This window comes from Salvelinus namaycush, chromosome 34 (assembly GCF_016432855.1).
Source record: "Salvelinus namaycush isolate Seneca chromosome 34, SaNama_1.0, whole genome shotgun sequence".
Classification (NCBI taxonomy): domain Eukaryota; kingdom Metazoa; phylum Chordata; class Actinopteri; order Salmoniformes; family Salmonidae; genus Salvelinus; species Salvelinus namaycush.
This window is the reverse complement of record NC_052340.1, coordinates 38,777,441-38,794,089: the sequence shown is the minus strand read 5'-3', so window position 1 is coordinate 38,794,089 and position 16,649 is coordinate 38,777,441. Positions and strand designations below refer to the sequence as shown.

The window sequence follows — 16,649 nt, the reverse complement described above, 5'->3', positions numbered from 1 at the left end:
TAAGCTTTAGCCCCACTCATCTCGTTTCACTCTCGGAACATTCAGAGCGCACACTTGATGCTCTGGCCGATGATTTGTTTACCTCTGGATATATTCAACGGGTGTTGTGCGTTAGTAAATTCATCAGTTATTCTGCACTCTGACTGAATTTACCAACGCAGAACAACATGCTTACTTGCATAGTGGAGTCTTTTGTTAAGACATATAGCTACCTAGCTAGGTAAGCAACGTGTAAGATCATACACGTCCCATAACGTTAGCTAGCAAGCAAGCCAGCTAACATTAGCTAGTTAAACAACAATGAACATAGTGCCATATCATGTCGTTACTAACCTCATGAATCTGCTGCGAGCTAACCTGTTAGGTATGCGTAACTGGCTGGGAGTCAGGCGCAGGAGAGCAGAATTTGGGCGAATTTATTTAGGCGAACAAAACACACGGCACAAAGAACACTAAACACAATATGGGTTGACATAACCCAGCGCAACCAGTCTAACATGCGCATACACAAAACAATAAATCATTTCACACACAGACATGGGGGGAACAGAGGGTTAAATACACAAGTAATGAAGGAAATATAAACCAGGTGTGTGGGAAAACAAGACAAAACAAATGGAAAATGAAAAGTGGATCGGCGATGGCTAGAAGACCGGTGACGTCGACCACCAAACGCCGCCTGAACAAGGAGAGGAACCGACTTCGGGGGAAGTCGTGACAGTACCCCCCCCTTGACGCGCGGCTCCAGCAGCACGCCGACACCGGCCTCGGGGACGACCCGGAGGGCGAGGTGCAGGACAATCCCGGATGGAGACGGTGGAACTCCCGCAGCATTGAAGGGTCCAATACATCCTCGACCGGAAGCCAGCATCTCTCCTCCAGGCCCGACCGTACCCCTCCCAGTCCACGAGGTACTGAAGGCCCCTCGCCCGGCGCCTCGAATCCAGTATGGAGCGAACGGAGTAGGCCGAGGCCCCCTCGATGTCCAGAGGGGGCGGAGGAACCTCCCGCACCTCAGACTCCTGGAGCGGGCCAGCCACCACCGGCCTGAGGAGAGACACATGGAACGAGGGGTTAATACGGTAAATGAGGGGAAGCTGTAACCTGTAACTCACCTCGTTCAGTCTCCTCAGGACATTAAATGGCCCCACAAACCGCGGACCCAGCTTCTGGCAGGGCAGGCGGAGGGGCAGGTTTCGGGTCGAGAGCCAGACCCGGTCCCCTGGTGCGAACACTGGGACCTCACTGTGGTGAGGAGGAGAAAAGGGGAGAGAGGGAGAGTAGAGGAGGAGAATAGGGGAAAGATAGCGGAGAGAGGGAGAATAGAAGAAGAGAATAGGGGAGAGAGGGAGAGGGAGAGTAGAGGAGTAGAATAGGGGAAAGATAGCGGAGAGAGGGAGAATAGAAGAGGAGAATAGGGGAGAGAGGGAGAATAGAAGAGGAGAATAGGGGAGAGAGGGAGAGTAGAGGAATAGAATAGGGGAAAGACAGCAGAGAGAGGGAGAATAGATGAGGAGAATAGGGGAGAGAGGGAGAGGGAGAGGGAGAGTAGAGCAGGAGAATAGGGGAAAGATAGCGGAGAGTGGGAGAATAGAAGAGGAGAATATGGGAGAGAGGGAGAATAGAAGAGGAGAATAGGGGAGAGAGGGAGAGGAACAGAATAGGGGAGAGGGAAAGGAGCAGAATAGGGGAGAGTTGGAGAGTAGAGGGAGAAGAGCAGAATAGCGGAGAGTGGGAGAGTAGAGGGAGAAGAGCAGAATAGGGGGAGAGGGAGAGGAGCAGAATAGGGGAGAGTGGGAGAGTAGAGGGAGAAGAGCAGAATAGGGGGAGAGGGAGAGGAGCAGAATAGGGGAGAGTGGGAGAGTAGAGGGAGAAGAGCAGAATAGGGGGAGAGGGAGAGGAGCAGAATAGGGGGAGAGGGAGAGGAGCAGAATAGGGGAGAGTGGGAGAGTAGAGGGAGAAGAGCAGAATAGGGGGAGAGGGAGAGGAGCAGAATAGGGGAGAGTGGGAGAGTAGAGGGAGAAGAGCAGAATAGGGGGAGAGGGAGAGGAGCAGAATAGGGGAGAGAGGGTGAGGGAGAGTATAGAATTGGGGAGAGAGGGTGAAGGAGAGTATAGAATTGGGGAGAGAGGGTGAAGGAGAGTATGGAATTGGGGTGTAATTGGAAGAGTAGGTGCTGATATAGTCTAGAAAATGATAGAGGATTCTCCTCAAAATGAAATATCTTTCTCTCTCTTGCCCCTGCCTTTCACAACAGACCTTTCCAGCACTCCGTTCCTGTTGACGCAGCACTAGACTTCCACACACACACACACACACACACACACACACACACACACACACACACACACACACACACACACACACACACACACACACACACACACACACACACACACACACACACACACACACACACACACACACTAATCACCACATTTTCCTGTGTGTCAGGCTCAAACAGAGCACAGACCCCATCTCAGTGGAATTACTCTTGATAAGTACTAGACAGAGAGAGGGAAAGAGAGAACGAATGAGAGAGAGCGAGAGAGGAAGAGAGTTAGAGAGAGAGAGAGAGAATAGGAGGAAAAGATTTATGACCTCATGTTCTCAGCGACTGTGGTAATTAAAGTGATTAACTTCAGTGTCATAGTCATTCTTCAATTACATGCAATTATCCCTAACAACAACCTGCTGTCATTGGTACAGCTCAGGGAAAACTGAGAGTTTAGGGAAAGAACATGTATTTCTTTCTTTCTTCTCCCCCTCACTCTCTCTCTCTGTCTCTCTCTCACTCCCCCCCCCCCCCATCTCTCTCTCCCCCTCTCTCTCTCTCTCTCTCTCTTTCTCTCTCGCTCTCCCTCTCTCTCTTACTCGCTCTCTCTCTCTACACATCTCCTCTCCTACTACATTACCTTCAATAACATCACCCTCATAGGCTTTCTCCAATTACCCTCAATTACCTGTTCCCCAAGTTATCCTCCAATAACAAGCCCCAATTAACCCCCTCCTGCCCCACCCGTCCCTACAAGCACCCCCTGGTGGCTGCGTGCCTGTTTTTTAGCCGGGGGCTCATTTCTCCCTATATCAGCATCTCCCCTTCTCTCCTCTTCCTCTCCCTCTTTCACTCTCTGCAGGAGATGCTAGACTGACAGACACGCATCCTCTCTGTCTGTCTGTCTGTCTGTCTGACTGTCTGTCTCTCTCACCAGGATAAGGTTTACTATTGATAGGTAGGGCAGAGATGGAACATATATTTTTTGTGTGTCTATCACTGTTGTTTCATACAAATGTCTGGTTACAGGTGTCCGTGGTGTATCTCTTTATTGATAGCGTTTTTTTGTTCATGTCATTCTATTTACTCAGTGTTCTGTCTGTAAGATCTTGGTTTGATCTCTCTCCTCCAGGTGACGGACTTTCCCAGTCCTCAACCTTGTCTCTATCCAGGTGATGTGCCTCTGTGGCTGGCTGTGGCTGCTCTGCTGCCTCCATATCCCTGGGTATGTCTGGGGTCAGTCTGGAGGTGGAGGGGGGGCCTGTCGGCTGATGGCTAACCCCATCTCGGGCAGTGTTTATCGGGCAGGAGATGTGATCATTGGGGGCTTGTTCCCCATCCATGTGGAAGCCCCTCTACCAGAGCAGGAGTTCAGGAGTATTGCAGGAAATGTGACATGTACAATGTACGCAACTCTGAAGTATTGTGTGATGACAGCTTTGTGTCATTTTTTTCATGTGTAAAGTGTTTTCAGTTACCTCCTCTCTACCTGTCTCTTCCCTTCCTCCATCTGTCAGTTTCAACCAGCGTGCTTACCGCTGGCTCCAGACTATGATCTTTGCGGTGGAGGAGATTAACCGTGACCCAGTCCTCCTTCCTAACCTCACCCTGGGGTTCCTGGCTGCTGACACATGCCTGGCAGAGGGTACAACTCTGGGGGCAGCTCTAGCCATGGTGACCGGCCAGGAGGCCTCTGTGGCGGACACAGAGTGTGGAGCAACCCCTGAGGTGCCCGTCATCATCGGTGATGCCCGCTCCTCAGCCTCCATCGTGGTGGCACAGACCCTCGGGCCGTTTGATTTACCCATGGTGAGGCATGGGGTTGGAATACAGACTGGGATGGAAAGAGATAATGACTCTCTTACAGATTACATTCATATATCTATCTAGACGATTCTCTGTCTATAATGTTAAATTGTCTCTCCCTCTGGTATCTGCTTCTTAAATATTTGAATTCTCTCTGATCTCTCTTTCTCTGCATCTTTCTCTCTCTGCATCTTTCTCTCTCTCTCTCTCTCTCTCTCTCTCTCTCTCTCTCTCTCTCTCTCTCTCTCTCTCTCTCTCTCTCTCTCTCTCTCTCTCTCTCTCCTGCTCTGTGTTCTCTCTCTCTCTCGCTCTGTTCTCTCCCAGGTGAGTTATTTTGCCTCCTGTGCGTGTTTGAGTGACAACTGGAGGTACCCGTCGTTCTTCCGTACGATACCCAGCGATGCTTTCCAGGCTCGGGGCATGGTCAGGCTGCTGCATCAGCTGGGCTGGGAGTGGGTGGGGCTGGTGTCAGGGGATGATGACTATGGGAAGTTTGGGGTTCAGATGCTTCTCCGAGATCTTCAGGGATCTGGGGTTTGTGTCGCCTACGCAGAGGTCATCCCCAAGGTACGACCTCACTCTGATGATCTGACAATAGACTCTCTTTTTCTGTCTCTCTTTTACTCTGCTTCCCCCCCCTCTCCACTAATCTAAAATAGAAACTCTCTCTCTGATTTTCTGATTTTCTCTGACTCTCTTCCCTCTCTCTCACTGATGGTCATCCCCAAGGTACTATCTCAGAGACGGATGAAGCACATCGTGGACACCATCAGAGGATCTACTGCCAGAGTGGTGGTGACATTTGCCATCGCTCAGGATGCACGGGTAATCAGTTACTGGTCAGAGTATTGTTAAGTATTTGTTACACAACTGTATCAGAGTGTTTTTGTCCTACCATGTCTTGATGCCCTTTATAGACACAAGTTTTTCTAATTGATAATAATGTATGTCAACTTGACTATCTTGATCTTTTCAACCATCTCATTCTCCAGGCCCTGATGGAAGAGGTTGTCCGTCAGAACATAACAGACAGGCAGTGGATCGCCTCGGAGGCCTGGGTTACCTACTCTACTCTCTCTTCCCCAAAAAACCTGCCCTCTCTTGCCGGGACTATTGGATTTGCCCTGAAGAAAGCTGTCATTCCCAGCCTGGGCCCTTTCCTAACACGCCTCCGGCCTGATGGGGACTACCAGAAATCCGACCCCTTCCTGAGGGAATTGTGGGAGGAGATTTTTGGGTGTTCTCTGGGGATTGACCTCAGCATGACCCTGTCGACCCAGCGACAGTGTACTGGTTCAGAGGTCATAGGTGAGGGAGAGTTTACAACTAATGCTCTGTTTTTGTGTCCTGATCCATTCCCGATGTTGTCTCAGTAAAATAAAGTGTCAAACCTAGGTGAAGGGGAGAGCCAGTATGCTGACGTGTCTCAGCTGAGAGCCAGCTACAATGTGTACAAGGCTGTGTACGCCATCGCCCACGCCATTCAGGACATGGTGGCCTGTCGACCAGGGGAGGGACCCTTTAATAGTGGACAGTGCCCTGATATCAGGAAGCTTCAGCCCAGCCAGGTGACAATAGCATGTTGATCTGTTTTCAGGATAACAACACTAATGTTTCCAGTCAGGATACAGTGGAAACACTTTACTAGTGTTACTAGTGAACACTTTTTTAGTACTAAAGACCCAAAGCCACAACTGGTTCTAACTCTTAATCCTGTTTCAATAAACCTTTTGTCTTTGAGATTGTTCATTATCTGAGGGGAGTGAACTTCAGTACTCCTGTGGGGGATTTGTTCCACTTCGACATGAATGGTGATCCGCCTGCCTCTTATGACATCATCAACTGGCATGTGACCCCCGAAGGGAAGGCAGAGTTTGTCCAGGTCGGCCATTTTCTGTCTTCAGTGGGAGTGGACGACCAGTTTCACATCAATATGGAGAATGTGGTGTGGGGAGGGGGCAGCGGAGACGAGGTGAGTACCATTTAGCTTGGTTTCTCTGAGGCAGAGAGGAGAGTGTGTGTGTCTGTCTGTGTCTGTCTGTCTGTCTGTCTGTCTGTCTGTCTGTCTGTCTGTCTGTCTGTCTGTCTGTCTGTCTGTCTGTCTGTCTGTCTGTCTGTCTGTCTGTCTGTCTGTCTGTCTGTCTGTCTGTCTGTCTGTCTGTCTGTCTGTCTGTCTGTCTGTCTGTCTGTCTGTCTGTCTGTCTGTTTGTGTGTGTGTGTGTGAGAGAGAAAGAGACTTGTTTAGTTTCTCACCCTGAGGCAGACATACAGCAAAGAGAAAGACAGAAAAAAACACCAAATAACAGGTGAATGTTAGGTCAGACAGGAAGCTCTGTCAACAACATGATACTAAATGTTAGGTCAGACAGGAAGCTCTGTCATCAACATGATACTAAATGTTAGGTCAGACAGGAAGCTCTGTCATCAACATGATACTGAATGTTAGGTCAGACAGGAAGCTCTGTCATCAACATGATACTGAATGTTAGGTCAGACAGGAAGCTCTGTCATCAACATGATACTGAATGTTAGGTCAGACAGGAAGCTCTGTCATCAACATGATACTAAATGTTAGGTCAGACAGGAAGCTCTGTCAACAACATGATACTGAATGTTAGGTCAGACAGGAAGCTCTGTCATCAACATGATACTGAATGTTAGGTCAGACAGGAAGCTCTGTCAACAACATGATACTGAATGTTAGGTCAGACAGGAAGCTCTGTCAACAACATGATACTGAATGTTAGGTCAGACAGGAAGCTCTGTCAACAACATGATACTGAATGTTAGGTCAGACAGGAAGCTCTGTCATCAACATGATACTGAATGTTAGGTCAGACAGGAAGCTCTGTCATCAACATGATACTGAATGTTAGGTCAGACAGGAAGCTCTGTCATCAACATGATACTGAATGTTAGGTCAGACAGGAAGCTCTGTCATCAACATGATACTGAATGTTAGGTCAGACAGGAAGCTCTGTCATCAACATGATACTGAATGTTAGGTCAGACAGGAAGCTCTGTCAACAACATGATACTGAATGTTAGGTCAGACAGGAAGCTCTGTCATCAACATGATACTGAATGTTAGGTCAGACAGGAAGCTCTGTCATCAACATGATACTGAATGTTAGGTCAGACAGGAAGCTCTGTCAACAACATGATACTGAATGTTAGGTCAGACAGGAAGCTCTGTCATCAACATGATACTGAATGTTAGGTCAGACAGGAAGCTCTGTCATCAACATGATACTGAATGTTAGGTCAGACAGGAAGCTCTGTCAACAACATGATACTGAATGTTAGGTCAGACAGGAAGCTCTGTCATCAACATGATACTGAATGTTAGGTCAGACAGGAAGCTCTGTCAACAACATGATACTGAATGTTAGGTCAGACAGGAAGCTCTGTCAACAACATGATACTGAATGTTAGGTCAGACAGGAAGCTCTGTCATCAACATGATACTGAATGTTAGGTCAGACAGGAAGCTCTGTCAACAACATGATACTGAATGTTAGGTCAGACAGGAAGCTCTGTCAACAACATGATACTGAATGTTAGGTCAGACAGGAAGCTCTGTCATCAACATGATACTGAATGTTAGGTCAGACAGGAAGCTCTGTCATCAACATGATACTAAATGTTAGGTCAGACAGGAAGCTCTGTCATCAACATGATACTGAATGTTAGGTCAGACAGGAAGCTCTGTCATCAACATGATACTGAATGTTAGGTCAGACAGGAAGCTCTGTCATCAACATGATACTGAATGTTAGGTCAGACAGGAAGCTCTGTCATCAACATGATACTGAATGTTAGGTCAGACAGGAAGCTCTGTCATCAACATGATACTGAATGTTAGGTCAGACAGGAAGCTCTGTCAACAACATGATACTGAATGTTAGGTCAGACAGGAAGCTCTGTCATCAACATGATACTAAATGTTAGGTCAGACAGGAAGCTCTGTCATCAACATGATACTGAATGTGAGATATTTGTGTGGTCAGATTCCTCACATAGTCCCCAGAGGGGCCCAGCAAACCTGCCTGTGTGTGTGTGTGTGTGTGTGTGTGTGTGTGTGTGTGTGTGTGTGTGTGTGTGTGTGTGTGTGTGTGTGTGTGTGTGTGTGTGTGTGTGTGTGTGTGTGTGTATGTGTGTGTGTGTGTGTGTGTGTGTGTGTGTAATAATGGTGATAATAGCGATGATGATGATGATGATGATGATGATGATGACTGCATCCTCCCCACCGTCTGCTAGGTCCCTGTGTCTATATGCAGTGCTGCCTGTCCCCCTGGTACCAGGCATGCGGTACAGAAGGGAAAGCCTGTGTGCTGCTTCGACTGTCTGTCCTGCGCTGAGGGAGAGATCAGCAACACAACAGGTAGTCTATCAACTTTTCTCATTCCAATTCATTTTTTGACTCAATCCTGACTGGTTCTGAATCTGACTGGTCCTCATTCTGACTGGTCCTCATTCTGACTGGTCCTGATTCTGACTGGTCCTCATTCTGACTGGTTCTGAATCTGACTGGTGCTGATTCTGACTGGTCCTGATTCTGACTGGTCCTGATTCTGACTTGTTCTGACTGGTCCTGAATCTGACAGGTCCTGATTCTGACTGGTCCTGATTCTGACTGGTCCTGAATCTGACAGGTTTTGATTCTGACTGGTCCTGATTCTGACTGGTCCTGATTCTGACTGATTCTGACTGGTCCTGATTCTGACTGGTTCTGAATCTGACTGGTCCTCATTCTGGCTGGTCCTCATTCTGACTGGTTCTGATTCTGACTGGTCCTGATTCTGACTGGTCCTGATTCTGACTTATTCTGACTGGTCCTGAATCTGACAGGTCCTGATTCTGACTGGTCCTGATTCTGACTGGTCCTGATTCTGACTGGTTCTGAATGGTCCTGATTCTGACTGGTCCTGATTCTGACTGGTCCTGGTTCTGACTGGTCCTGATTCTGACTGATTCTGACTGGTCCTGATTCTGACTGGTCCTGATTCTAACTGGTCCTGGTTCTGACTGGTCCTGGTTCTGACTGGTCCTGATTCTGACTGATTCTGACTGGTCCTGATTCTGACTGGTCCTGATTCTGACTGGTCCTGGTTCTGACTGGTCCTGATTCTGACTGGTCCTGATCCTGACTGGTTCTGATCTTGACTGGTTCTGATCTTGACTGGTCCTGATTCTGACTGGTTCTGATTCTGACTGGTTCTGATTCTAACTGTTGATTTCTGTTTCTTCTCTGTCAGGGTCAGTTGAGTGTAGCAGGTGTCCAGAGCGGTTCTGGTCCAACCCCGATCGTACAGCCTGCGTCCCACAGCTGGTGGACTTCCTCTCCTACAGTGACACCATGGGCGTCATCCTGTCCTTCATCTCAGTTTCCGGGGCAACGCTCACAGCTGGTGCACTGGCCACCTTCTTCTACCACCGCCATACGCCCCTGGTGAGTAGAATCATATGATCATAGAAATACAATGAATAGAACGGGTGTCCCCATTCAAGTCAATGATGGCATAATGGATGGACTGGCAGAAATTCTGAGTGTACCAATGCCAGGAAGTAAAAGCTGGAATTGTACCCTTCAATCTGTGCTATGATTTGTTTAGTCAACTCAACTGACATTGCAAAAAATACAATCCATTGCATGAGTGACATCAGTTCGTACTGGACAGAAGTCATATTGTGTCATATAATGTTGAGATTTATGACGTCACTCAGTCTAAATTATCATTCTCTGTCTCGTTTCAGGTGAAAGCCAACAACTCTGAGCTCAGCTTCCTGCTCCTGCTGTCACTCAAGCTCTGCTTCCTGTGTGCATTGGTTTTCATTGGCTGGCCGAAGCCGTGGACTTGCATGCTGAGACACACCCTGTTTGGTATAAGCTTTGTGTTCTGCATCTCCTGTCTGCTCAGCAGGACTGTGGTGGTGCTGGTGGCCTTCAGGGCCACTCTGCCTGGAGAGAACCTGATGAGATTCTTCAGCCCCACCCAGCAGAGGATGGGTATCTCCATCTGTACACTCATCCAGGTGAACGTCTAGTTTTTACTGTAGTCTATTGGAATTGATTTATTTCCTTCACTGACCATATTCTGTTGTTATGGTAACTGTGCTTGCTTTTTCCATCCAAACTGCTTTCCCTTCCACAGGTGCTGATCTGTGTGCTGTGGCTGACCCTAGCTCCACCCCGGCCGGCTGAGAGGGGCGGCAGAGAGGGTCGGGGGCCGAGGGTGGTCCTGGAGTGTGAGGTGGGTTCTGTGGTCGGCTTCTCTCTGGTGCTGGGCTACATTGGCTTGCTGGCCTCCCTCTGTCTCCTCTTAGCCTTCCTGGCCAGGAAACTACCTGACAACTTCAATGAGGCCAAGTTCATCACCTTCAGCATGCTGATCTTCTGTGCCGTATGGATCTCCTTCATCCCTGCCTACGTCAGCTCTCCTGGGAAGTACACTGTAGCTGTGGAGATATTCGCCATCTTAGCTTCCAGCTTTGGGCTGCTGTTCTGTCTGTTTGCTCCAAAGTGTTTCATCATCCTCCTGAGACCAGAGAGAAACACCAAGAAACACATGATGGACAAATAGAAACCACCAACAAACACATGATGGACAAATAGAAACCACCAACAAACACATGATGGACAAATAGAAACCACCAACAAACACATGATGGACAAATAGAAACCACCAACAAACACATGATGGACAAATAGAAACCACCAACAAACACATGATGGACAAATAGAAACCACCAACAAACACATGATGGACAAATAGAAACCACCAAGAAACACATGATGGACAAATAGAAACACCAACAAACACATGATGTCCAATTAGAAACCACCAAGAAACACATGATGCCCAATTAGAAACCACCAACAAACACATGATGGACAAATAGAACCCACCAACAAACACATGATGGACAAATAGAAACCACCAACAAACACATGATGGACAAATAGAAACCACCAACAAACACATGATGGACAAATAGAAACCACCAAGAAACACATGATGGACAAATAGAAACCACCAACAAACACATGATGTCCAATTAGAAACACCAAGAAACACATGATGTCCAATTAGAAACCACCAACAAACACATGATGTCCAAATAGAAACCACCAACAAACACATGATGTCCAATTAGAAACCACCAACAAACACATGATGTCCAATTAGAAACCACCAACAAACACATGATGGACAAATAGAAACCACCAACAAACACATGATGGTCAAATAGAAACCACCAACAAACACATGATGTCCAATTAGAAACCACCAACAAACACATGATGTCCAATTAGAAACCACCAACAAACACATGATGTCCAAATAGAAACCACCAACAAACACATGATGTCCAATTAGAAACCACCAACAAACACATGATGTCCAATTAGAAACCACCAACAAACACATGATGGACAAATAGAAACCACCAACAAACACATGATGGTCAAATAGAAACCACCAACAAACACATGATGTCCAATTAGAAACCACCAACAAACACATGATGTCCAATTAGAAACCACCAACAAACACATGATGTCCAAATAGAAACCACCAACAAACACATGATGTCCAATTAGAAACCACCAACAAACACATGATGTCCAATTAGAAACCACCAACAAACACATGAGGGACAAATAGAAATCAACAAGAAACACATGTGGGACAAATAAAAACCAACAAAAACACGAGGGACAAATGTGAAATGACACATACTCATATCGTGATTTAAGGATTGTAGAATGTCCATTCTGTTTGAAAACATACATTTCCTGATAAACTTTTACCATATTACTTTGTTAATACCAACAGTTGAAGTCGGAAGTTTACATAGACCTTAGCCAAATGCATTTAAACTCAGTTTTCACAATTCCTGATATTTAATCCTAGTAAAAATTCCCTTTCTTAGGTCAGTTAGGATCCCCACTTTATTTTAAGAATGTGAAATGTCAAAATAATCGTAGAGAGAATGATTTATTTCAGCTTTTATTTCTTTCATCACATTCCCAGTGGGTCAGAAGTTTACATACACTCAATTAGTAGTTGGTAGCATTGCCTTTAAATTGTTTAACTTGGATCAAACGTTTCAGGTAGCCTTCCACAAACTTCCCACAATAAGTTGGGTGAATTTTGGCCCATTCCTCTTGACAGAGCTGGTGTAACTGAGTCAGGTTTGTAGGCCTCCTTGATCACACACACTTTTTCAGTGCTCCCAACAATGTTCTATAGGATTGAGGTCAGGGCTTTGTGATTGCCACTCCAATACCTTGACTTTGTTGTCCTTAATCCATTTTGCCACAACTTTGGAAGTATGCTTGTCCATTTGGAAGACCCATTTGCAACCAAGCATTAACTTCCTGACTGATGTCCTGAGATGTTACTTCAATATATCCACATAATTTTCCTGCCTCATGATGCCATCTATTTTGTGAAGTGCACCAGTCCCTCCTCCAGCAAAGCACCCCCACAACATGATGCTGCCATCCCCGTGCTTCACAGTTGGGATGGTGTTCTTAGGCTTGCAAGCCTCCCCCTTGTTCCTCCAAACATAACAATGGTCATTATGGCCAAACAGTTATATTTTTGGTTCATCAGACCAGAGTACTTTTCTCCAAAAAGTATGATCTTTGTCCCCATGTGCAGTTGCAAACTGTAGTCTGGCTTTTTTATGGCGGTTTTGGAGCAGTGGCATCTTCCTTGCTGAGCAGCCTTTCAGGTTATGTCGACATAGGACTCGTTTTACTGTGGATATAGATACTTTTGTACCTGCTTCCTCCAGCATCTTCACAAGGTCCTTTGCTGTTCTGGGATTAATTTGCACTTTTCGCACCAAAGTACGTTCATCTCTAGGAGACAGAACGCGTCTCCTTCCTGAGCTGTATGATGGCTGCGTGGTCCCATGGTGTTTATACTTTCGTACTATTGTTTGTATAGATGAATGTGGTACCTTCAGGCGTTTGGAAATGTATCCCATGGATGAACCAGACTTGTGGAGGTCTACAATTGTTTTTCTGAGGTCTGGGCTGATTTCTTTTGATTTTCCCATGATGTCAAGCAGAGGCACTGAGTTTGGAGGTAGGCCTTGAAATACATCTACAGGTACACCTCCAATTGACTCAAATGATGTCAATTAGCCTATCAGAAGCTTCTAAAGCCATGGCATAATTTTCTGCAATTTTCCAAGCTGTTTAAAAGCACAGTAAACTTAGTGTATGTAAACTTCTGACCCACTGGAATTGTGATACAGTGAATTATAAATGAAATAATCTGTCTGTAAACAATTGTTGGAAAATATTCTTGTGTCATGCACAAAGTAGATGTCCTAACCGACTTGCCAAAACTATAGTTTGTTAACATGACATTTGTGGAGTGCTTGAAAAACATTGTTTTAATGACTCCAACCTAAGTGTATGTAAACTTCTGACTTCAACTGTGTAGTCATATAATGTGTCAGAATGAAATATGTCTATGTATACTCAACAATACCAATAAAGATTCCTTCTTCTCATGGTGGAAGAGATTCCTTCAACACCCAGTGTGTGTGTGTGTCCCTCATCGTACACTAACATGTAAACAGGCATATTCCACTGTTTGCTTACCCACGGTGGGAACCTCTACTTTCCCCATATCTCCTTCCTAAAATCAAATTGAAATTAAATTAAATGTGTCACATGCTTGATAAACAACAGGTGTAGACTACCAGTGAAATGCTGACGGGTCCTCTTTCAGATTATACTGTATTTAGTGAGGAATAAATACACAGTGAAAATGAATAAAAACAAGGAGTAGGGCTGTTATGCTGAACAATAAGGAGTAGGGCTGTTATGATGTACAATAAGGAGTAGGGCTGTTATGATGTACAATAAGGAGTAGGGCTGTTATGCTGAACAATAAGGAGTAGGGCTGTTATGATGTACAATAAGGAGTAGGGCTGTTATGACGTACAATAAGGAGTAGGGCTGTTATGCTGAACAATAAGGAGTAGGGCTGTTATGACGTACAATAAGGAGTAGGGCTGTTATGATGTACAATAAGGAGTAGGGCTGTTATGCTGAACAATAAGGAGTAGGGCTGTTATGATGTACAATAAGGAGTAGGGCTGTTATGACGTACAATAAGGAGTAGGGCTGTTATGACGTACCACAAGGAGTAGGGCTGTTATGATGAACAATAAGGAGTAGGGCTGATATGACGTACAATAAGGAGTAGGGCTGTTATGCTGAACAATAAGGAGTAGGGCTGTTATGCTGTACAACAAGGAGTAGGGCTGTTATGATGAACAACAAGGAGTAGGGCTGTTATGATGAACAATAAGGAGTAGGGCTGTTATGACGTACAATAAGGAGTAGGGCTGGTATGATGTACAATAAGGAGTAGGGCTGTTATGCTGAACAACAAGGAGTAGGGCTGTTATGCTGAACAACAAGGAGTAGGGCTGTTATGCTGTACAACAAGTAGGGCTGTTATGATGTACAACAAGGAGTTGGGCTGTTATGACGTACCACAGGGAGTAGGGCTGTTATGATGTACAACAAGGAGTAGGGCTGTTATGATGTACAATAAGGAGTAGGGCTGTTATGATGAACAATAAGGAGTAGGGCTGTTATGATGTACAATAAGGAGTAGGGCTGTTATGATGTACAATAAGGAGTAGGGCTGTTATGATGTACAACAAGGAGTTGGGCTGTTATGACGTACCACAGGGAGTAGGGCTGTTATGATGTACAACAAGGAGTAGGGCTGTTATGATGTACAATAAGGAGTAGGGCTGTTATGATGAACAATAAGGAGTAGGGCTGTTATGATGAACAATAGGGAGTAGGGCTGTTATGATGAACAATAAGGAGTAGGGCTGTTATGATGAACAATAAGGAGTAGGGCTGTTATGATGAACAATAAGGAGTAGGGCTGTTATGATGAACAATAAGGAGTAGGGCTGTTATGATGTACAATAAGGACTAGGGCTGTTATGATGAACAATAAGGAGTATGGCTGTTATGATGAACGATAAGGAGTAGGGCTGTTATGATGAACAATAAGGAGTAGGGATGTTGTGATGTACAACAAGGAGTAGGGCTGTTATGATGAACAATAAGGAGTAGGGCTGTTATGATGAACAATAAGGAGTAGGGCTGTTATGATGAACAATAAGGAGTAGGGCTGTTATGATGTACAATAAGGACTAGGGCTGTTATGATGAACAATAAGGAGTATGGCTGTTATGATGAACGATAAGGAGTAGGGCTGTTATGATGAACAATAAGGAGTATGGCTGTTGTGATGTACAACAAGGAGTAGGGCTGTTATGACGTACAACAATGAGTAGGGATGTTATTTTATTTTCCTCGGCAAGTCAGTTAAGAACCAATAATTTTTTTACAATGACTGCCTAACCCGCCCAAATCCGGACGACGCTGGGCCAATTGTTCGGCACCCTATGGGACTCCCAATCACGACTGGATGTAATACAGCCTCGATTCGAACCAGGGACTGTAGTGATGCCTCTTGCACTGAGATGCAGTGTCTTAGACCGCTGTGCCACTCAGGAGCAGAACAATAAGGAGTTGGGCTCGTATGCTGCATTCAGATTGCACGAGCTAGATAGCAAACCAGATGTCATTGTTTTCATTGAGAGAACGAAGGTGAATGCTGTCAGCCGCCATGGTATACGGTATTTGCCGCCAGAGTTCAGATATTTCAGATACTTTGCCATCTGCCCTCGCATTGTTCTTACCGGATGTTGATTTTGTTACCTGAAATAACCATAGGAAAGCATACCGTCCTTCTGGCTTTTAATTTCATCTTCTTTCTTGCTTATTTGTCAAATTCCATATGACCGTTGAATGACTGTCAAGTCATGGTAACTAGGCTTCTTCAAAACTGTGCTCTGTTGTCGCTGATGGTCATTAGTAGCCTACCAAACTTGCTAATGACCTGGTACTCTATCGTCCCTCTAATCACTCTGACATCATTGCAAAAGCAATTGAAAATCAAGTCAAGCACTTCATGAGAGCCCTGGCAATCAGAGTTTGAGTGGAATAGGATCACATGTTGCGCATCGAGAGCTCCTCATAGCTGATTGTTGCATTGAATTAAATAATTGTTCCTAGAAGCTCATGTTGCACAACATTTCAATAGGCTATGCAAATGTATGAGAAAACAGAGTTTTGATGGCCTCTATTAAAAATAGGAGGATCCCATCAGATTTCTATGAGCTAGGACTACTATATTTATTCTTCAACTTTTCTAATGTTGCACATTGCTACTCTTTAAAACCGGAGTAGCCCACCTGGCTGGAATGAAAATGAACCGCAGGAGAAGCCTCCTCCATGCGCTATTCAGGTGCAAAGGCCTATGGATGATATGCACTTTTTTCCGCTGCCACTGTGGTCCATTCAAAATCAAAACTAATTTTCATACATTTTATTTAGTATACACTACCGTTCAAAAGTTTGAGGTCACTTAGAAATGTCCTTGTTTTTGAAAGAAAAGCAAAAAATGTTGGTCCATTAAAAAAAAACATCAAATTGATCAGAAAT

General features: G+C 45.4%; 1 protein-coding gene across 1 annotated transcript; it reads left to right on the top strand.

The window, feature by feature from the left end:
* Window positions 1-3,450: 3,450 nt before the first annotated feature.
* Window positions 3,451-10,665, top strand: LOC120028972 (extracellular calcium-sensing receptor-like). The gene is made up of 11 exons (XM_038974257.1): window positions 3,451-3,680; window positions 3,793-4,084; window positions 4,406-4,648; window positions 4,811-4,906; window positions 5,074-5,389; window positions 5,477-5,649; window positions 5,823-6,053; window positions 8,342-8,465; window positions 9,340-9,533; window positions 9,839-10,117; window positions 10,237-10,665. The coding sequence occupies exons 1-11, from the start codon at window positions 3,451-3,453 to the stop codon at window positions 10,663-10,665; spliced, it is 2,607 nt and encodes an 868-aa protein (XP_038830185.1).
* The last annotated feature ends 5,984 nt before the right edge of the window (window positions 10,666-16,649 follow it).